A 23,842-nucleotide genomic window follows, 5' to 3' on the forward strand; every position below is an offset into this window, starting at 1 on the left:
TTGTGTAGGCATTGTTCCACAAGTAGATGTATTTCTGATGTATTTGTGGGTAGGAAGGTGATCTCCACGTCTTACTCCTCCACCACCTTGAAGGTCCCTCCCTGGGTATCTTTTATTGTGCTTATCTACTGTATATATATCTTCTTTGGGAAAATGTCTACTCATATCTTTTGCCCATTTCCTAATTGGATTGTTTGATATTTGTTGCTGAGTTGTATGATTTTTTATGTATTCTGGATATCAATCCTTTATTAGATATATGACTTACAAATAGTTTCTCCCATGCTGTGGGTTGCCTTTTTACTTTTGATGCACAAGTTTTAAATTTTGATGAAGTACAGGCTATTTGTTTTTTGTATGTGTCATATGTGCTTTTGGTGTTATAACCAAGAAGTCATTGCACAATCCAATGTCATGAAGCTTTTTACCCTGTGTTTTCCTCTAAGAGTTTTATAGTTTTAGTTCTTATATTTAGACTGTTGATCCATTTGGGGTTAATTTTTGTATATGGTGTTAAGTAAGGAACCCACTTTTTTGCATATGGAATGCAGTTGAAAAGATTGTCCTTCCCCCATTGAATAGTTTGCTACCCATGTTGAAAGATATTTGACCATGTGTGCAGTTTACATCTGGCCTCTTATTCTGTTTACATTGATCTCTATGTCTGTCTTTATATCAGGGCCACACTGTTTTGATTACCAAAGCTTTGTAGTAAGTTTTAAAATGGGGTTGTATGTGTGAGAACAATTGGATCTTGATAGGGATTGCATTGAATTCGTAGATTACTTTGAATAGTAGCTTAATAATATTAAGTCTTCAAGTTCATAAACACAGGTTGTCTTTCCATTTATTTGTGTCATCTTTAATTTCTTTAAGCAACACATTAAGGTTTCAGTGTACAGGCTGCTCATCTCCTTGGTTAAGTTTGTTCTATATATTTTAGTCTTCTTGATACTATTATAAATGGAATTGTTTTCTTTATTTCCTTTTTGTATTCCTCATTGTTAATGTGTAGAAACACAAATGATATTTGCGTGTTAGCTTTGAATCCTGTAATTTTGCTAAATATGTCTATTAATTCTGACAGGATTTTGAGTATGGGTGTGTCTGTGTGTAAAATCTTTAGGGTTTTCTGCATATAGGATCATGTACTCTATGAAGAGAGAAAATTTTATTTCTTCCTTTCTGATTTGCATGTGTTTTAATTCATTTCCTTGCCTAAATGCTCTGGCTAGGACTTCCAGTACTATATTAAATACAATGACAAAAGTGGGCATCCTTTTCTTATTTCTGATCTCAGAGGAAAAATTTTCAGTGTTTTACATTGAATATGATGTTAGCTTTGTTTTTTTCTTATATACCTTTATTATGTTGAGGTAGTTTCCTCCTATTCCCTGTTTGTTGGGTGTTTTTATCATCAAAGGGTGTTGAATTTTGTCAATTTTTTTCCTGAATTAATATAATAGTGTGTTTTTTTCCCTTCATTCTGTTAATGTATATTACATTGATTTTCATATATTGTGCCATTTTTTCATTCCAGGAATAAATCCCACTTGTTCTTGGTGTATAATATTTTTAATATGCTGTTTACTTGAATTTTCTAGTATTTTGTTGAGGATTTTCACATCAGTATTCATAAGGGATATTCATTTTCATTTCTTATAGTTTCTCTGTCTGGCTTAGGTATCAGGCTAATGTAACCTCATAGGAGTTAGGAGGTAATCCTTGCTCTTCAATTTTTTGGAAGAATTTGAGAAGGATTGCTGTTTATTCTTCTTCTCTAGTAGAGCCATCTGGTCTTTGACTTTTTTGGGGAAAATGTTGGGAAGTTTTTGATTACTGATTCTGTTCCTTCATGATTTAATACTGGTAGGTGCATATTTTTAGGAATTTGACCATTTCATCTAAGTTATCCAATTTATTTGAATACCATTGTTTATAGTACTCTTTTATAATATTTTTTATTTTTCTAAAATTTTAATAATGTCCCCTTTGATTTCTGATTTTAGTTATTTGATCCTTATCTCTTTTTTTTCTTTAGTCTTTCTAGATAAAGATTTGTCAATGTTTATCTTTTTGAAGAACCAAATCTTGTTTTCAGTGGCATGCTCTGCTGTTTTTATAATTCTATTTTGGTTATTTCTATTCTAATATTCATTATTTCCTTTCTTCTGCTAGCTTTAAGTTTAGTTTGTTCCTCTAGTTCCAAAAAGTATAAAGTTAGGTTGTTTATTTGAGACCTTTCTTCTTTTATAATGTAATCATTTACAGCCATACACTTCCTTCTTAGCACTGATTTTACTGCATCCCATAAGTTTTAAAATATTGTGTATTCATTTTTGTTTGTCTCAAGATATTTTATAATTTCCATTGTGATTTCTTCTTTCATTTATTGGCTGTTTAAGACTGTGCCATTTAACTTTCACATATTTGTGAATTTTCCAGTTTTCCTTGTGTTGTTGATTTCTTTCATTTCCTTATGATTGGAAAGTATACTTGGTATGATTTTAATATTTTAAAATTTATTAAAATTTGTCTTACAACCTAACATATTGCATATCCTGGATCATGCCCCATGTGCACTTGAGAAAAATGTATATTCTGCTGTTGTTAGTAGAGTGTTTTGCATATGTCTCTTAGGTCCAATTGGTCTATAGTTTTGTTAGACTCCTTTGTTTACTTATTGATCTCTTTGTTGTTCTATCCTATATTGAAAGTGAGGCACTGAAGTCTCCTACTATTTAATGCAGAGTTGTTTATTTCTGCTTTCAATTCTGTAAATGTTTGCATCATATATTTTGTAAATCTGATGTTTGGCACATGTGTGTTTATAATTATTAAATCTTCTTGGTGAATCGACCCTTTTATTATATAATGTCTTTATTTTATTACATAATGTCCTTATTTTATTATATAATGTCTTTTTTGTCTTTATTATATAATATCCTTACTCATGGTCTACTGGCTAAGTGTTAATCTTATCTAAAATATACCTTCACAAAAGCATCTAGAATAATGTGTGACCAAATATCTGGGTACCATGGCCTAAACTGACACATAAAATTGACTATCAAAGATAGTTTTACTAAATACAGAATTCTCAGTTGACAGCTTAAAAAAAAATTATTCAGCACTTTAAATATATCATCCCACTGCCTTCTGGATTATAAAGTTTCTGCTGATACATCTGCTTATTGTTGTATTGCAAATGCTTTGTATGCAATGAGTCACTTTTCTCTTTTGGCTTTCAAGGTGCTCTCCTTGTTTTTGGCTTTTGACAGTTTATTTATAATGTCTTTCAATACGGGTCTGATTTTGTTTATCTTCCTTGGAGTTCACAGAGCTTCTTTGATTTGCAAATTTATGTATTTCCTCAAATTTGGGATGTTCAGCCATTATTTGTTCAAATAACCTCTCTGCTCCTTTCTCTCTTCTCCTTCTGGGTCTACCATGATGCATATATCAGTGCATTTGATGGTATCTCATAAGTTTCTTTGTCTCTGTTCACTTATCTTCATTCTCTCTTCATTTTGTTTCTCAGACTCAATTATAACAAATGGGCTGTCTTTAACTTTTGCTGATTCTGCTTTCTTTTTGTTAATGTCTACTTTTGAACCCCTCCAGTGAACTTTTTCAATTTGGTTATTTTATTTTTCTGCCCCCCTGAATTCTGTTTGATTCTTTTTTATTATTTCTGTGTCTTTGTTGATATTCTTTTTTTATTCATATACTGTTTTCCTTATTTCCTTTAGTTCTTTGTCTATATTTTTCTTTTGTCTCTTTGAGCAAATTTTAAAACAGTTCTTTTAAAATCTTTGTCTAGTAAGGCTGATATATGTGTTTCTTCAGGGATGGCTTCAGGGGATTTATTTTTTGTCCTTTGAATGGGCCTTGTTTCCCTATTTCTTTTGTATGCCTTGTGATTGATTGTTGAAAATTAGACATTTGTAAAATAGACACCTTTTCCAGTCTTCGCAGACTTGCATGGAAGATTCCTATTTAGTGAACTCCTGAGCCTTTAGTTCAGCTCAGGGTGAATGCTTAAGGTCTTCTTGGGTCTTTTCTGGGCAGACAGTCTGTCTGGGTCAGTGTATGTGTGGCTTTTCATTTCTTTCAGTTTTTCCCAGGTACTTTAAAAATACATATATTGAAATATGGTTGATTTATAATGTTGTTTTAATTTCAGGTATACAGCAAAGTGATTTAGTTATATATATATATATATATATATATATATATATATATATATTCTTTTTTTACATTTACTTCCATTATAGGTTATTACAATATATTGAGTTTAGTTCCCTGTACTATACAGTAGGTTCTTGTTACCTATTTTATATATAGTAGTGTGTATATTTTAACCTCAGACTCCTAATTTATCCCTCCTCTCCCACCCTTTCCCCTTTGGTAACAATAAGTTTGTTTTCTATGTCTGTGAGTCTATTTCTGTTTTGTAAATGAGTTCATTTGTATCACTGTTTTAGATTCCACATATAAGTAATATCATATGATATTTGTCTTTCTCCATCTGGCTTGCTTTACTGATGATAATCTCTAGGTCCATCCATGTTTCTACAAATGGCATTATTTCATTCTTTTGTTTGGCTGAGTAATATTCCATTATACACACACACACACACACATACACACACACATATATCACATCTTCTTTATCCATTCATCTATTGATGGACACTTAGGTTGCTTCCATGTCTTGGCTATTGTAAATAGTACTTCTGTGAACACTGGGATGAATGTATCTTTTCAAATTATGTCTTTCTGCAGATATATGCCTAGAAGTGGTATTGCTGGATCATATGGTAGCTCTATGTTTAGTTTTTTTAAGTAACCTCCATACTGTTTTCCACAGTGGCTGTACCAATTTACATTTCCACCAGCACTGTAGGAGGATTCCTTTTTCTCCGTACCTTCTTCAGCATTTATTATTTATAGACTTTTTGATGTTGACCATTCTGACCAGTGTGAGGTGATACCTCATGGTAGTTTTGATTTGCGTTTCTCTAATAATTAGCAATGTTGAACATCGTTTCATGTGTCGTTTGGCCATATGTATGTCTTCTTTGGAGAAATGTTTTTTTAGATCTTCTGCCCATTTTTGATTGGGTTATTTGTTTCTGTTGATATTGAGCTGTATGAGCTGTTTGTATATTTTGGAGAGTAATCCCTTGTCAGTTGCATCATTTGCAAATATTTTCTCTGATTCTTTAGGTTGTCTCTTTGTTTTGTTTATGGTTTCCTTTCCTGTGCAAAAGCTTTTAAGTTTCATTAGGTCCCATTTGTTTATTTTTGTTTTATGTCCCCTGGTGAAATGTCTTAATTTCCCAAAGGTTTTTTGCCAGCTTTATTTTGGGGCCTTAGATTTTTCTATTGTATTTCTCAGCCCACATTGTTTTCCCCCTGGGGTCTGTGGATCAGCAGTTCCCTGCAGTTTTTTTGGTGCTCACCACTATTTCTTTGGTTTCTAGCCTGGAATCTAAACTGTATTTCCATTTCTCTTCTGAGCCTTGGGTCAGGTGTGACACACACCAGTCCTCCTTCAGCCCAGAAACAGGCTAGAACATTCCAAATAAGTTCTACTCTGTTCCTTCCATCCTGAGGAAGAGAAACTAAAAATGGGCTGATTCCTCCTGACTGTGCTTCACCACACTGGGGTGGGGGTGGGAAACTGCAAGGAAAAATGCTATGAAATATCTTAATGTTTTGAATGTGGCTTTTTCTTGATTGGGTATTTGCTTAGTCACTGTAAATCTTTGACTCATTTCCAAAGCGTCTATAAAGTTATTTTTGTCATTCTGTTGTGATTTATCTGATTTTTCTGGCATGGGGCTTCCTAGTCTGCCATCTTGCTAACCCATTATTCTTGTATTTATTTCATCATTTTCAACATTTCATTTTCTCTTTCTAGAACCCCTCTCATTCAGATGGACTTCCTGGACTGATCCTCTAACTTTTCTATTTTTTATCACTTATTTCCTCATCTCTATTTATATTTATCCACTTTTGTGGGATATTTACTCATTTTTTTCTTCTAACTTTTTTTTTAATTATGTAATAAAATTTCTAAAATACACACACACTGTTCTTAGTTCATAGATGCAATATCTTCTCTATATCTCTGAGGATATTAATATCATATAGATTTGTTTGTGTGTTTGTGGATGGTTCTTCTGCATGCTATGTTCTGCTATTCTTCCAAGTTACTTTATTCTTAGAGCTTTTCTAAATAATTCTGCTAATCCTTTGTTCACTCATATTTAAGAATGACTCAGCAATCCCACTCCTGGGCATATACCTGGAGAACACCATAATTCAAAAAGATACATGCATCCCAATGTTCATTGCAGTACTATTTACAGCAGTCAGGACATGGCAGCAACCTATATGTCCATTAACAGAGGAATAGATAAAGAAGATGTGGTACATATACACAGTGGAATATTACTTGGCCATAACAAAGAACAAAACAATGCCATTTACATCAACATGGATGGGCCTAGAGATTGTCATACTGAGTGAAGTAAGTCAGACACAGAAAGACAAATATATGATATCACTTATATGTGGAATCTTAAAAAAATAAAAGGGTACAAATGAACTTATTTACTAAACAGAAGTAGAGTCGCAGATGTAGAAAATAAACTTATGGTTACCAGGGGATAAGGAGGGGAGGGATAAATTGGGAGATTGGGACTGACATATATACACTACTATATATAAAATAGATAACTAATAATAACCTGCTATATAGCACAGGGAATGCTACTCAGTACTCTGTAATGGCCTATAAGGGAAAAGAATCTAAAAAAAAAACAAGTGGATATATGTATATGTATAACTGATTCACTTTGCTATACTAGCACAACACTATAAATCAACTATACTCTAATAAAAAATTTAAAAATAAAAGTGAATAAGAAAAAAAGATAAGATTCTAAAATGCCACTTAGAAACTCTGTTCATACATATGGTTGGGTTTTATTGATTTGTGAGCTTTAATGTAGGATAATTAATTGGGGGATAAATATTCTTTATTCAAGAACCTGTAATATGTGGTTTCTTTAAAAGTTGACTGTTCCAATATCTTGCCTGTGATATTTGAGTAACTGCCACTGTTCTCAGCAAAACTTGGCATGAGGAGTTTCATTTCCCAGTTTTCAGTCAGGTACCCCTGAATCCTTAGCTGTCCTTGATGTCCCTGAATGCAGAATCTCTCTGGTTTAACTTTTCTGGAAGATGAATTTTAGCCTCCCATCAGGACAAAGGGGTGGAAGAGTCACTTGGTTATATATGGTTGCTGAAAGATCTGTTGACCTAATTATGCCTTTCAAACAATTATTTAAACCATGTTTCAAATTCCCTGCCTTTTTAGTGTTCTGTATTGTAAATCAGCTTTCTTCTTTGTTTCCTTGCATTAAATTTAAACTTTATAATATCTGTTTTCTGTTACCCTTCATTCATCTGCTTTCCAGCTTCCAACTGTTTCTTTGGTGTTACTGCTATTTTATTTCTTTCTGTCTCATTGTCTTTACATGTTCTTTTCTTTTTGATTATGGTACTGAGGTATAGGGAGGAAACAAAAAAAACGATATGTTTAAACAATTCTTTCTTTTTTATCTGAAATCTAGATTGATATTTTAAATTGAGCCAACTTGTATTCACATTTTATTTTAAATATATGAAAGTAAGGAAAGGTAGGAAGGTGAAAAGGAGGGAATAGGGAGTTTTGGAACACATATTCTGTTACAGACAAGGGATGTTTTAACCCTTGGAAAACATCACTTATAAATCATGTTGAATCCTGATTTACTTCCCTCTCAAGTGAATGCTTTGTGCAGCCACAATCAATGGATCATGAACATTAAAATGTGTTAACCATCCCAGTGCTAGATAGTGTCACATTGTAACATGTAATTTAATTTATTATTTCCCTTTTACAGATGAGGAAGGTGAGTCTAAAGAGCTAAGATAATTTATCCAAGATCACATAATCCAAAAGTTTCAGAGCTGTACTATTCCCAGACTCTGTTTCCTGATTCAAAATCTAGTGCACTTTCTGTTTCACCATGATGTCTCCTGAGGACTGTAAATGTAGCACTATGTAATAATTAAATCATAAGTATGGGAATATGGTTGTATTAAATTAAGCTATCTGAATCTATGAAACCTAATAAAATCAGTCATTTCATCATTCCAAATATTGTGGACCCACCCATTTTATATAAAATTCTATTAATTATTTCCCATTTATTTTAATGTTTCTGATGTTTAAAAAAAGCCATGTGGGTTAAAGAGTATCTTACTTATCTAAAAGCATTATAATTAGAAGAATTAAAGTAAAATAACATTCCCTCCCCATATTTCTTTTATTTAAATCACAATTAACTTATACTTGCTTTAACAAATTGGTCAGTTTTAAAGCATCCAGAAATTGTATGATGTTGCTTTAACAGTTTATTATTATTTTTTTAGCATGAGTTATTATCAAGTCAGTATTAAAAATTACTTTTATTTTCTTTAACCAAGTAGCATTTTCTGTTACTTTGCAATTATTACATTTTTCTATTTAGGATTATTTTAATCCACTTTACCAATTTTTAAGTAATAACATATTCAAATATATAGTTAAGGTCATACAGGATGAGAAATGCCTTTTCTTCTTAGCAGTGTTTCTCCTTCATTCAGTATAAAGATTTCCTTTCAGAATGATTGGTATAATTTCTTTCTCTGACCATACTCAAGTATGGGTTCAACAAACCTTAGTTTGGAAGATTAGGAAGTTTGGCAGTTTCCTCCTTCTACTATTTAGTTACTATTAAGTAAAACCATTGTGTTTGAGATGCAAACCTTTCTGGGCTACTTATTCATTTACTCTAAATTGAAAGATGAGCAACTCTGAGAGTACTGAGTGGGAAGAGTGCTGTTGCAGTCCCATAGGAAGCAGCCTCTTTTAACTTTCATGATTTTCCTAAGAAGAATCCTTTTCAATCCCTGCTTCTAACTATTTTTTGGTGTTTGTAAAAAACTATTTATGACAAACTCTTAAGTCCATTGGATCACACTTTTCATTGTTATCCAAATATTCTATTTCTTTGCTGATTTTTCTTTTGTCTACTTAACCAAGATTGAAAGAGATATGTTGAAATCTTCCACTAAAAATGTGAATTTGTTTGCTTCTCCTTAATTCTGTCAAATTTTGAAGTTATTTTATTAAGTACCCACATGATTATAATTGTTACATATTTTTGGTAAATTGAATCTTTTATTATTATATATTTATCTCATTTATTCCTAATAATGCTTTTTCCTCATACTCTCTATTGTCTGATATTAGTATAGCTGCTCAGGTGTATTTTGGATAAAATCTTCCTAATACATATTTTTCATCTTTTCACTTTTGAATTTTTGCTTTATATACATATATATACATATATATATATATATATATATATATATATATATATATATATATATATATATATGTTATGAAAATAGGAAATTGTTGGTCCAGTTTCTGTACTCCATTTATTTTTACTATATTTATTGAGGTAGTTGGGCCTATTTCTAGCTTCTACATTTTTTTTCCAGTTTGTTCTGCTCTTTCTGTTTCTGCTTTTTTTCTTATTTTTCTTCATATTTGATATCTACATTTTTTTCTTCCCTTTGACTTTTTATTTTGAAATCATTTCAAATTACAGAAGTTACAAAAATAGCAAATTATTCCTAAATATCCTTCACCCATTCCCCATATATTACATCTTATATAATCATAGCACAATTATCAAAACCAGAAATTTAATTAACGTTCATACAATAGTATCTTATCTGTGAACCATATTCATGTTTTGCCAGTTATCTGACTAATATTCATTTATTTGTCCAGGGTCAAGTCCTATTATATGAGGCTATAGTAGGAAACCTTTTATCTTTTATCGTAGACAATTTTTTACCCTCACATTTGAACAATAAGTTGGCTAAATTTAAATTAATTAATTAATTTTTTGCCGTGTCGGGTCTTAGTTGTGGCACACGGGATCTTCATTATGGCATGCATGATCTTTCATTGCGGCTTGCAGGCTTCTTTTTAATTGTGGCATGTGGGCTTCTTTCTAATTGTGGTGCGTGGGCTTCTCTCTAGTTTTGTCATGTGGGTTTTTCTCTCTCTAGTTGTGGCATTCAGGCTCCAGGGCACATGGGCTCTGTAGTTGTGGCACACAGGTTCCAGAGCATGTGGGCTTTGTAGTTTGCAGCACGCAGGCTCTCTAGTTGAGGCACACAAGCTCAGTAGTTATGGCACACGGGCTTAGTTGCCCCACAACAAGTGGGATCTTAGTTCCCGGACCAGGCATTGAACGCATGTCCCCTGCATTGTAAGGCAGATTCTTTACCACTGGCCCACCAGGGAAGTACCATAAATTTTAAAGTCTATGTTTAAGATTATTTTCTTTCAATACAGACATACTTCATTTTATTGCACTTTGCTTTATTGCACTTTGTAGATATGAATTTTTTACATATTGAAGGCTTATGGCAGTGTGCATCAAGCAAGTCTATTGGCAATGTTTTTCCAACCACATTTTCTCTCTTTGTGTCTCTGTTTCATATTTTGGTAATTCTTGCAGTATTTGAAACTTTTTCATTATTATATTTGTTATGGTGATCTGTAATCAATGATATATTATATTGCTATTATAATTGTTTTGGGGCACCACAAACCATGCACATAAAAGATGATTAATTTAATTAATAACTGTTATGCATTTTCTGACTGCTCCACCAACCAGCCATTTCCCCATTTCTTGCCATCTGTTTGGGCCTCCCTTATTACTTGAGACACAGAAATAGTGAAACTAGGCCAATTAATAACCCTACAATGGCCTCTAAGTGTTCAAGTCAAAGGAAGAGTCAAAAATCTCTCACTTTAAATCAAAAGCTAGAAATGGGGGCTTCCCTGGTGGTGCAGTGGTTGAGAATCTGCCTGCCAATGCAGGGGACACGGGTTCGAGCCCTGGTCTGGGAAGATTCCACATGTCGCGGAGCAACTAGGCCTGTGAGCCACAACTACTGAGGCTGCACATCTGGAGCCTGTGCTCTGCAACAAGAGAGGTCACAATAGTGAGAGGCTCACACACCGCGATGAAGAGTGGCCCCCACTTGCCGCAACTAGGGAAAGCCCTCACACAGAAACGAAGACCCAACACAGCCAAAAATAAATAAATTTAAAAAAAGGCTAGAAATGATTAAGCTTATTGAGAAAGGCAAGTCAAAAGCTGGGCATCTTGCACCAAACAGTTAGCCAAGTTGTAAATGCAAAGGACAAATTATTGAAGGAAATTAAAAGTGCTACTCCAGTGAACACATGAATAATAAGAAAGCAAAACATTCTTATTACTGATATTGAGAAAGGTTTAGTGGTCTGGATAGAAAATCAAGCCAGCCACAACATTCCCTTAAGGCAGAGCTTAATCCAGAGCAAGACCCTAACTCTCTTCAATCCTATGAATGATGAGAGAGCTGAGGAAACTGCAGAAGAAAAGTTAGAAGCTAGCACAGTTTGGTTTATGAGGTTGAAGGAAAGAAGCCATCTCCATAATATAAAAGTGCAAGGTGAAGCACCAAGTGCTGATGTAGACGCTGCACCAAGTTATCCAGAAGATCTAGCCAAGATAATTAATGAACGTGCCTACACTAAACAACAGATTTTTAATATAGACAAAACAGCCTTATATTGGAAGAAGATGCCATTGAGGACTTTCATAGTTAGAGAGGAAAAGTCAATGTTTGGCTTCAAAGGACTCTCTTGTTATGGGCTAATGCAGCTGGGGATTTTAAGTTGAAGCCAATGCTCATTTACCATCCTGAAAATCCTAGGGTCCTTAGAATTATGCTAAATCTTCTCTGTCTGTGTTCTATTAATGGAACAATAAAGCCTAGATGACAGCCCATCTCTTTACAACATGGTTTCCTGAATATTAAACCCACTGTTTAGACCCACCACTTAGAAAAAAAAGATTTCTTTCAAAACATTACTGCTCATTGAAAATGCAACTGCTCATCCAATAGTTCAGATGGAGATATGTGATGAGATTATTATTTCTCTCATGCCTACTAACACAATATCCATTCTGCAGTCCATTGATCAAGGAGTAATTTCTACTTTCAAGTCTTATTTTAAGAAATATATTTTTTACAGCTATAGCTGCCATAAATAGCAATTCATCTAATGGATTTGTGTGAAGTAAATTGAATACCTTCTGGAAAGGATTCACCATTGTAGATGCTGTTAAGAACATTCATGATTTATGGGAGGAGATAAAAATAACAACAGTAATAGGAGTTTGAAAGAAGTTTATTCCAACCCTCATGGGTGACTTTGAGGAGTTCAAGACTTCAGTGGAGGAAGTAACTGCAGATGTGGTGGAAATACCAAAAGAATTAGAAGTGGAGGCTGAACATGTGACTGAACTGCTTCAATCTCATGATAAAACTTGAACAAATGAGGAGTTGCATCTTGTAGATGAGCAAAGTGGCTTCTTGAGATGGAATCTACTCCTGGTGAAGATGCTGTGAACATTGTTGAAATGACCACAGAGGATTTAGAATATTACATAAACTTAGTTGACAAAGCAGCAGCAGGGTTTCAGAGGATTGACTTCAATTTTGTAAGTTCTTCTGTGGGTAAAATGCTATAAAACAGCATTTCATGCTACAGAGAAATTGTTTGTGAAAGGAAGAGTGGATTGATGAGGTAAATTTCATTACTGTCTTATTTTAAGAAATTGCCACAATCACCCTGTTGTTCAGCAACTACCACACTTCAGCCAGCAGCCATCAACATCAGGGCAAGACCTCCCAAGACTTGCTGAAATCTCAGAAGATGGTTAGCAGTTTTTAGTAATAAAGTACTTTTAATTAAGGTATATACATTTTTCAACATAACACTATTGCACACTTAATAGACTATACTATAGTGTAAACATAATTTACATCCACTGGGAAACCAAAAAATTTGTGGGTCTCGCTTTATTGCAATATTTGCTTTATCATGGTGGTCTGGAACTGAACCTGTAGTATCTCTGAATTATGCCAGTATTTCAAAACTATCACTCCATTGTCTTCTTGTATTCATTGTTGGTGTTGAAAAATCTGATATCATTTTATTCTTATTCCTTTAGAAGCTTTTAATGTTGTCTCTCTGTCTTTGGTCTTTAAATTTCACTATAATATGGTTATATTATATATATATTTATTTTTACTCTTTCTTCTACTTAGCATATCTTACATTTATTTCTTCACATATTTTCTCCTCTCCATTTTTATTTTTCTCACCTTCTGGGACACCAGTTACCTAAGCACTTTTACTTCTCTTCTCTGTATCTTTCAATTTCTTTTTAATTTTGTATCTCTTCATCCTTCCCAGACTTCTTTTGGGAAAATTGCTCAATCTGATCTTTAAACTCATGAATTATTCTTTAGTAACATCCATTTTACTATTTGTATTGTCTACCTAAGATTTTCACTTATATCCTTTATTACTAATTTTTCTCATTCTTGTTTTATATTGCTTTTTATTCCCTTTTTTTGGTAAGTTCAATAAAATTATTTGAATTTTTTATTCTAATTTTGCTTCTTGTAGCATCTGTTGTCCAGATTGTTATCTTTTTCTTGATACCGTTTTATTTTAACCTGTGAGAACATATTCCCAGAGATTCTCTGATTTCTCAGTGCTTATTCTTCTTTATAAAGGCTATGTTCCAGTTACATATACAGTGCTACTTATAATTCCAAGAATATGACACTGTGCCTTTGCTTATGTTTTTTTCCTCCAACTGAAATTTATCCATTTTTGCCTGTTGAAACCCACTTGTTCTGCAATACCTTGATTATATTTGTTTTCTCCACGAAGCTTTTGTTCTCCTCAATAATTACAATTAATACCTTCATCTTACACATCTCATAACACTCTATACGTACTTTTGTAAAATTTTTATTTATTTAATTTATCTATTTTTGGCTGCTTTGGGTCTCGTTGCTGCACATGGGCTCTCTCTAGTTGCGGCAAGTGGAGGCTACTCTTTGTTCTGGTACACAGCCTTCTCATTACAGTGGTTTCTCTTGCTGCACAGCATGGGCTCAGTAGTTGTGGCTTGCAGGCTGTAGAGCACAGGCTCAGGAGTTGTGGGGCATGAGCTTCGTTGCTCCACAGCATGTGGGATCTTCCCAGACCAGGGCTTGAACCTGCATTGGCAGGCAGATTCTTAACCACTGCTCCACCAGTGGACTCCTTTATGTACTTTTTTATTATGATTGTTTTTGGCAAACTTCCCCCTGCCAAAATATGAAGTTATTGAAAATAATGACTGAGTTTTCTTTCTCTCTGTCTTCCCTAACATTTGGCAGTGTATCGTACCCACACAGAGTATTCTTAAGTGATCTTGAGTCAATGTATAAATGAAATCTACCTTTATCTGAGACAGGTAAATTGCATGGCAACAAGTAAGCAAAAGGATAAACATAATGTGGGGAAGCAAACTATCCACAAGGGTAATATATGATTTTTAATGTTTAATTAGAAATAACATATAATTATGCTATACTGTGGTTTTTCTGATCCTTATATTGTTACTATAAGACCAGCCAGAATAATTCATAGTTTATAAACGCTGAGTATTGAAACTCCTACATAGGACCATATTTCCCTGTTTACTTTCTCACCATGACATTTCAAGTTGCCAAAACTTTTAAAATATTTATCAGATAAACAAATACACTAATGAATGAAGCACCCATGGCTATTTGTACCATGACCGTGTGTCTCACTTTTACTCTGGAAAGTCTCAATTAGTGCCTGGTGTAATTTTTAGTAATAGTGCCTTTCAGTCTTGAACATGTCCCAATTTGAATGATATATTATATGATTACATAAGTTATGTGCCATCCTCACTTTCTCTCATCCATAGGCCAATTTAAAACTTTACTAATAATTTCAAGGATACAAATAATCAAGAGGCTCAAATGAAGTGGGAGAGATCTGGGACGTCGGGGTGGCTTTCCAGGTTCTTTCTTCCCTTGAAGCATTTGCACGTATGGCCCAGCAAAATAGGTGAAATCTCTAGTGAGGTTTATGGGTTTACCTCACACAGAGGCAAGTGTTTCCATTATGAAATATTTCTACCTTATATTTCAGAAAGTTGTATAGTTTCTATGACACTCTCCAGAGAGTGTAACCTCATACATTCTGGTTTTATTTAATACAAGCAATCCTTTAGCCAGGCACCATCCTGCTAAGGTCATTCAATAGATAAGGTCTCCTCCTAGAAAATATCACTGCCCATTTTTTTTTCTGGAGTTCCAGATGGCATGGGAATTGGACCAGATCATCTGCATTTTTTCCTTTCCCCATGGGCACCTTATAAACAGAATGAATGGGTCACTGTTTGGATACTTTAACTCCTTCCTCCCACACCTCCCACACCTCCCACACGTTTTGAAATTTAGAGAGTATTTTATTACACTTAGATTTTTTAAAACTACACTTTAGGTTATTACCACATATATATTTTTAACAGCTCTAGGTATTCAAAATCCAACAGTAAACAAGGCATGTAAAACCCTACCCTCATGGAACTAGCATATTAGTGGTAGACATGATATTACATGTGTCAGTAGAACTTCTGTAAGATTATGAAGTTAAAAAGCCCTACCTGTAACATATGCATAAGGATATATACTACATTGTTTCATTTATATTAGCAAATAAATCAGTCAAATTATACATGACAGCTTAACTGCTGATTGTTTTTTATATTATCCAATATTCCTCTTACTAATTACTAGCTTGTAATAAATATATGCTTTATCTTATTTAACTTAAATTAAACCTATCATCACTTCTAGTTTTTATTTTATATGGCTTAACCAAATATTTTATTTTTTCTTTATGAAATACTGCAGGTCAGATTTTTTAAAGAGACATGATGCTTCACAAATGCCTGTTCTGTCTCGTATTTTGAGTTTTTTCCATTGTTAAAAATTAGACATATAAATTTCTTGATTTATACTGAAAGAGTATGGCATACCAGACAGACACTGCAACCCTACAAGTGTGTGTTAGTAGTGTTTTCTTAACCCTCTATTATAAGTATAGCTGAAAGATGGGACAATTCTATACAGTTATTTCAGACAGCATTTATATTTCAGGTACAGTTATGAGGAAGCAAATTCAGATATTTTTCAGAAAGTGCCAGCTGTTATATAAAAGACATTTCTGAGAACAAAACTGCTATTTCCAATTCAGAATATAAGGTCACAGGGTTAATTATGTGAGGGTCATTATATCCAAGTGCCTGTGATCAGATTTATACAATTTTTAGTTATTTTACCTCCATTATATACTTTGTCTTCCTAAATCCACTTATGAGTCTGCAATGAAGAGTCTAAAGGATATTTTATGGTTTCCATTGAAACACATTACATTTTCTGCCTCCAACATTTTTCTTCCAAATTCATCCAATTTATCATATCTTGCTGATTTCAATCCACTTGTGCTTTAGGCAATTTGAACAGTGCTTTTTCTTTTTTTTTTTCTTTTCTCCTAAATTGTTTGCTGGAATAACTGAATTTTAGTCTAGGATATAAAGCAGTATCAACTAAATTACTTCAGATGAGTAATTAGAGTATACTCATGCATATAAAATTAAAAACCTTTGTTGCCAGATATAAAATTCAAAGAAAACAAAAATATATTTTATATCAGTATAATAGTTCACATTGCTTTTCAAGTATATTTAATAATCTTACTACCAAGAACGGAGAAAGAGAAGGTTAAATTCAAATGAAAGTAAGTATAGCTTGATGGAAAGAAAATAGGTTTTTGAGTCAGATATATTTGGATTTACTTTCTGAGTCTAAGCAACAATACCATATATTCCATATACTCTCCTACGTTGCTCAGTTTCCCACACACTTAGGATTTATGTGATTATTTCTGTCTACTTGATGGTGAGCAAAAGTGAAACTTAATCACTTCAGAGTAAAAGCAATTAAGAGCATCATTCTCTTTCCCTGCTTGTAGATCTTGGAGGCCATGTGTTCCATTAGCATATCTGAAACTTACTACTGACACACATTGGTTCTTAGATGAGAAATAGATAAATCTTTACTGTGCTAAGCTACTGTGTTTATAGAGATAGAAATTAAGGATAATTATGCTGATAAATACAGAAATTGATACCATAACAAAACCCTTAAATATTGTCTCATCTTAGTGACCAGATGCAAAAACTGATTGAGACTAGAAAAAATGGCAATCTAAGATTTGTAGTAGCAAAGCATTTCCCTGTTATAACTTGGAAGGCAAACTATGTGTCTACTAACTTATGGCTTTAGGGAAAAAAGTTGAAAAACAGAGTATTGCTTCTGTGTATTGGTTGTACTGGACTGTGTTTGGCAAATACCCTATGGAAAGAAAGAAGATCTCAGCAAAGTAGCTGGTTTTCAAGGTAAAATAAAAGAGAATGGAGAGTTCAGAAATTTAGGGCTTTGCACCTATGGAAAATCTGTCTGCTTCTATAATCCCAAATAGTAAAACATAACAGGAGATTTAATAAGGCTTTGAGACAAAGGCCCAAACCTCTTAGTTGAAAATGGTGACTTAGGACAGAGATTAGATTAAGTGTGTGGGCTTCCCACCTATTGTTGCAGATAGCTTCATAGTAACTTCCATTAATTGCTAGAGAGATTGGAATAAAGTAAGAAAAAAAAAAACCGATCTGAGTGCTACGTATGACTCCAAAAGACTTCTAAATGTGAATACTGGCACATGGAATGGACAGAAGGAAATAGATCAACATCTGAAATTTTAATGCAGAGGTATTACCAGAGTATCTTAGTCTGAAGTATCTTTGATCATCTAAGACTTAAATATACTCTGGAGTCTCTAATCTTTAGCAATCAAGCAGGAAAATTACTGAGAAAGCTTTTGTAGCCTCCAAAGTAGACAATTCGCCCCACCTGAGATATGGCCCAGGAGGATAATGAATAGAACTCCTCACAAAAAGCAGTATCAGGACTAATCCAGGAACCATCCACACCTAAAGGTAGGAGAGCTTCACAGAGGGTATCAGTGACTAGTGTGTGCCTCCAGTTCTTCCCATTTGTAGTTGATTTTTCCCTATACCAGTGTGTATATTCAGTATGTGTATGGATGGGTGGGGCAGGAGGCAGATGACTTGTCTTTGTAATTCATTAGTCTTTAGACAAAACCTCATCCAGACCTGATTAATAGACTGGTGCACACATCTAGAGATGGTGAACTTGATGGGACTTTCAATTTTTTTTCTTCAGGAGTATATTTTATATTTAGGAAAAAAGGGGATCAAAGGATCTGTGGTGACCTCTGACAATGATTTTGTGCTTACAAAATATTCCACTTGTTTCTCTACAGTTCCCAGCTTCTCTCGAAGTTTGATTGGGGCCATAAAATTTATTTATTTATTTTGTTTATTTTATTTTATTTTTTTTTATGATATGCGGGCCTCTCACTGTTGTGGCCTCTCCCGTTGCGGAGCACAGGCTCCGGACGCGCAGGCCCAGCGGCCGTGGTTCACGGGCCCAGCCGCCCCGCGGCATGTGGGATCTTCCCGGACCGGGGCACGAACCCGTGTCCCCTGCATTGGCAGGCGGACTCTCAACCACTGCGCCACCAGGGAAGCCCAGGGGCCATAAAATTTAGTTCTAGTCAGTAGATTGCCACTCGAAGTAAGTACGTTACTTCTGGGATAAGGTAGTTAAGCATACCATTCCCTCACTTTTCTTCCTTCAAAGTCCTTGGAGAGCTCATGTTTCAGATGGTCTCGCCAAACTGTAGAGGAGGGAGGTCCCATCTAATTTAGATTTACATGAGCAAAAAATCAACCTTTGTTAACCATTCGATTTTAAGTTTTATCTGCTAGTGTTAATTATTCTAACTATAGTATTGCATCTTATTTATTCAAAGGGGTATAATAAAAGGATGTACTAAAAAGGTATTCCACAAGTGTGCTATAAAAATTAATTAATAACAGATGTGTATAGTATTTGGCATAAGGCTGAGCACATGGCATAAATTCAGTCACACAGTAAAATGTCTAGCATGTAGTAAATGTTCAATAAATGTTATCTGCTGCTGTTATTATTTCTGTTGTTATTGTTAGACTTCATATGCCGATAGACCTGAGCTTTTATCTATGAAATTTCTCTGTGGTTTCACCAAGAAATTTATCCATTGCATAAAATATTTTTGAGAATTTACCAAGGTAGGTGGTAAATGATAGAGGCCCATAGGGGATTACTGAGTACAGATTATGTCAATTAAATCTAATTTCCATTTTTATGTATTAAAACAACAATAGATAATTTCTATACAGTCTATCTTGATTTCAGGCATATCTTTGAATTAAAGAGATTCTCATAAGAACATTCTGGATAAAGTGGAAAATATTTAGACATAAGTACAGTTTTTTCTAATACTTAACAACAATTATAAATGAATCAGTATTAACTTGGAGTTATATTTTTAATGGAATAGCTTGGTACCCCCTCTTTATTTCACTATTTTTAGGAAAGACCTAGTATAAAGTACAAACAGCATGATTATATATTTCATGAGGCTGGGAGAGTTAGCTAATATCCAATGAAAGCATAGGATTATGAATATTGAGACTGAAACAATAAGCTCAGTCCCATAAAATAATATTTTATAAGAATAGGTATAAATTTTTCACCTAAAAAAACTATTTAAACACAGACTAAAGGATACTTGGCTTAAAGCAAATTCATGTGATATAGAGTTAGACTTGCAGTTGCCCTCAATCTTATTATGAATGGAGAGTGTATTCTGTGCCTGTTCAATGGCTGGTAGATATTTGGTTTTATATATTATGGCATTTAGAATGAAAGAAAAGCCTATCGTTACACTCTAATGACAGAACTCTTACACCAGTACTTAGTGTTCAGATTATGGTTCACCCTTTAAAAGCATCATAACCAACTGAAGATCATTTAGGGAAGTATAATTTTGATGCTATGGGGCTTGGAATTAAGCAAGGGATGACTTTCTTGATACAAAAACTTTCTTAAAATTAGAGAAGCTTAAAATTAAAATGAACTACTTCAAGAATTAGTGACATCCTTCACTGAAGGGATGCAAGTAAAAGCTGGGATAAGCATTTGCTGAGAGTATATGGAGAAGACAGTAAAATTAATTGGCTGGTTTGTAGTGCCATCTATTTTGTCATAGTTTGTAATTCTTTCATTGTAAATACATTGTCTTTAGGTTGCTACTGTAATATAAGACACTGTAGGCCAGCAGTTCTTTCTGGAGGTCTACAAAGTTTAGATTATTTTCATGATAATAGTAAGACATTATTTGTCCTTTACACTTTCATTCTTTCATAGGTAGAGTTTTCCAGAGGCTATATATGTGATGATAGCATCACTGACTTTAACATGTAATGATTTTTTTATTCTTAAATGAATAATTTTTTAAATTCTGTTTTAATTTATAATATGGTATAAATTTTAAAAGCTCTTCAAAGTTCTCAATTTTTAAAGGTATAAAGTGATACTATGAATAAGAAGTTGATCTAGGTGCTCTGACTACAGAATCAACATTCCTGATTTCATGGGGTTTACATTCTAAAGCAGGAATATAGACAACAAACAAATGAATGGATAAAGAAGATGTGGCACATATATACAATGGAATATTACTCAGCTATAAAAAGAAACGAATTGAGTTATTTGTAGCAAGGTGGATGGACCTAGAGTCTGTCATACAGAGAGAAGTAAGTTAGAAAGAGAAAAACAATACCATATGCTAACACATATATCTGGAATCTAAAAAAGAAAAATGGTGCTGATGAACATAGCGGCAGGGCAGGAATAAAGATGTAGACATAGAGAGTGGACTTGAGGACACAGGGAGCGGGGAGGGGGAAGCTGGGGTGAAGTGAGAGTAGCATCGATATGTATACACTGCTGAATGGAAAATAGCTAGTGGGAAGCAGCAGCATAGCACAGGGAGATCAGCTCGGTGCTTTGCAATGACCTAGAGGGATTGGGTAAGGAGGGTGGGAGGGAGACGCAAGAGGGAAGGGAGGTGGGGATATATGTATGCATATGGCTGATTCACTTTGTTGTACAACAGAAACTAATACAGTGTTGTGAAGCAATTATACTCCAATAAAGATCTATGTTAAAAATGGTAGTAAGTAATATAAATTAAAAATAGAAATCTGATAGAGATTTTAGGGAAGGGTTATGGGGTACTTTAGGTAACACAACCTTCTTTATATGTCAGTCAGCTTTACAAAAGTAAGGTCACTTCTGAAGAGATAGTACTTGTTCTGTGATGAAAGGGAAAGATCCATGTGAACGTTGTAATATGCCAAAAAGTATGCCAAGCAAAGGCAACAACAAAAGTTATAAAATGGGAACAAGCTTCATATATTTGAGGATCAAAATGAAGTCCTATGAACCTAGTGTATAGTGAGTGAAGAATGATAAGTGTGGCTAAATGGGAAGAGGCTTGTAAGTAACCCAAATATCAGAATTCAGGCCTACCCTGTTGTACTCCTCTTCATAGTTATCTTTAAATATAACCTTTTCTAGCCATATTCATAAAAGAAAAAAATTATATTCACAACCCCAACAAACCCCAAGCAAAATAATATGTGGCAAAAGCCTAGAGTCACATTGCAAGTTTAATAAAGTCGAAATCCTGTGTAGGAGGGGGACTTCCAGAGAGGACTGTCAGACCCTCTCTCCAGCAAAACCACCATTTAACTGGTGAAAATTATAAAAAGCAATAATTTAAAGTCCCTGTAAATTATCCAAAGGACATATAACAAATGGGGAACATTCATTCAAGAAAATCTACTAAATCTCAGTAAAAAGAGTGAGAGTTTGTGACATGTGAGCCATGACCTGCTTCTTTGCCCACTTCAGTTTTGCTCCAAGTTAAAGAAACAGAACCTCTACCTAGGATATACTCTGGACAGATGAGGCTGAAAAGAGTGGTTTTTTTTCCTTCAGTTCCTAGTGTAGGGCTACAGTTTTACCCTGGAGGGGTAGGCTGTTGGCATTTCTCCCTCCCCTAGCCCTATGTTGCAGAAGCTCTATTCCAGTCTGGCAAAGACAGAAGACCCCTACCCTCTCCTAGCCTCTACTCATAAGTAGAATCTCTATCTCAGGCATGGAAGGGTGAGAAAACTGGGACTAGATTACCCCTACTCCAGCTTCCTCTTAGGTCAGAGCTTCCGTACAGGGAGGGGCAAACAAATAAGACCAGAGGCTACCACTTTTCTTTCCATCTGTCTGCTCATAGAGCAGGACTATCATTCCAGTAGAAACAGGCCCCTGCCCTCACCCCACCTTCTATGTAGTGGAACAGAAGTTCTGCCTAGGAGGTGAAGCAGACCATAAGGATGAAAAGTTCTGGAGCTCTGACTAAAAAGACTGAGTTTATCTGAAACAGTGGGAAAATTCCATGCCAAAGGACATTGTTTAAAGCAATGGATATTTTGGTGGAGAGCAATAAGAGGGTGTTGATAGTTCCATGAAACTGGTAGCAACAAGTGAAGTGACAGAACAACCAGAAGTTTAACAGAGATACCATGGGAAAGGACAGCAAAGAATACTCCTGGGATCACAGTCAACCTTGAGGATCAAGAAGTTCTGTGCACATGCTCAGGAGCAATCAGAACAGTTTCCAATGAGAAACAGTGAGCAGAAACCTCTGGAGGAACCAATGCCAGAGTAGGAAAACCTGAAATAATTAATGGATTGCTAGAGGCACAATGTGGGAAAGTCTGAGAGATAAAAGTGACAAGGGGACCCAGTCATTAAAGGACCCCCACATTTTTGTGAGTTTTACCTCCTGGGGCTTTAAATAAGTTCTCACAGTAAATATTGGAGAAATACACTTTCAGGCTTCTCACAAAGGGAGGGTGAAAGGAATCACTTTGAAATACACAGGAGCATTCTATTCTTCCTAACAACAAGGTCTGCCCTTAAGAGAAACTGTATAACAAGAGTCTAAACTACTGAGGTTTAATCAGAGCCTAACTGATTTGAAAGAAATACCTACCTAACCAAAGCCAAGTCTACCTTTCCACATGGAGGATGGGAAATACAACTACCATCTAGCATTCCTATCCCACTTAAGGGAGGAGCTGACTGAAAACACATGTGAAGTTTATAGTCTGGAGGCAAGGCTCACTAAAACACTGAGACCTAATAATAGGACCATAGACTGCTCCCCTTCCCTGACACCTTACTGCAAACGTTAATAAAGGCCTATTTACAGCAATGCATTTTACCCACTACATCCTGTCCACTATCAAGAAAAAACTATAAGACATAAAATAACACAACTTGAATAGATGGGACAAAGATCAGAATTAGACTCAGATATGGTAGGACTGTTGCAATGATCAGACCAGAATTTAAAACAACCATGATAATTATACTAAGGAATCTAATGAATAAAGTAGACAGCATGAAAGAACAGATGGCCTATGTAAGGAGAGAGATGAAAATTCTAAGAAAGAACTGAAAGCAAATACTAGAGATGAAAAACACCTTAACAGTAATGAACAATGTCTTTGGTGGGCTTATTAGTAGACAGAGCAGACTTTAGACCATGGAAAGTTATCAGGCATAAATACAGGCATTAAATAACAATAAGGGGTCATTTCTCCAAGAAGACATAGCAGTCTTTAACATTTATGTGCCTAACAACAGAGAATCAAAATATGTGTGGCAAAAACTGAAAAAAACA

General features: G+C 34.5%; 1 protein-coding gene across 1 annotated transcript in view; it reads left to right on the top strand.

Moving 5' to 3' along the window:
• The window catches only part of LRRIQ3 (leucine rich repeats and IQ motif containing 3), a gene marked incomplete at its 5' end in the record, with an annotated part of 160,098 nt that overhangs the window by 101,524 nt on the left and 34,732 nt on the right, over positions 1 to 23,842 (top strand). Inside the window, 1 exon segment of the mRNA XM_081214271.1 lies at positions 12,798 to 12,901. Within this exon segment, the coding sequence (XP_081070397.1) occupies positions 12,798 to 12,901 (104 nt within the window).

The sequence above is a fragment of the Mesoplodon bidens genome, assembly GCF_964165515.1.
Source record: "Mesoplodon bidens genome assembly, chromosome: 2".
NCBI classification, from domain to species: domain Eukaryota; kingdom Metazoa; phylum Chordata; class Mammalia; order Artiodactyla; family Ziphiidae; genus Mesoplodon; species Mesoplodon bidens.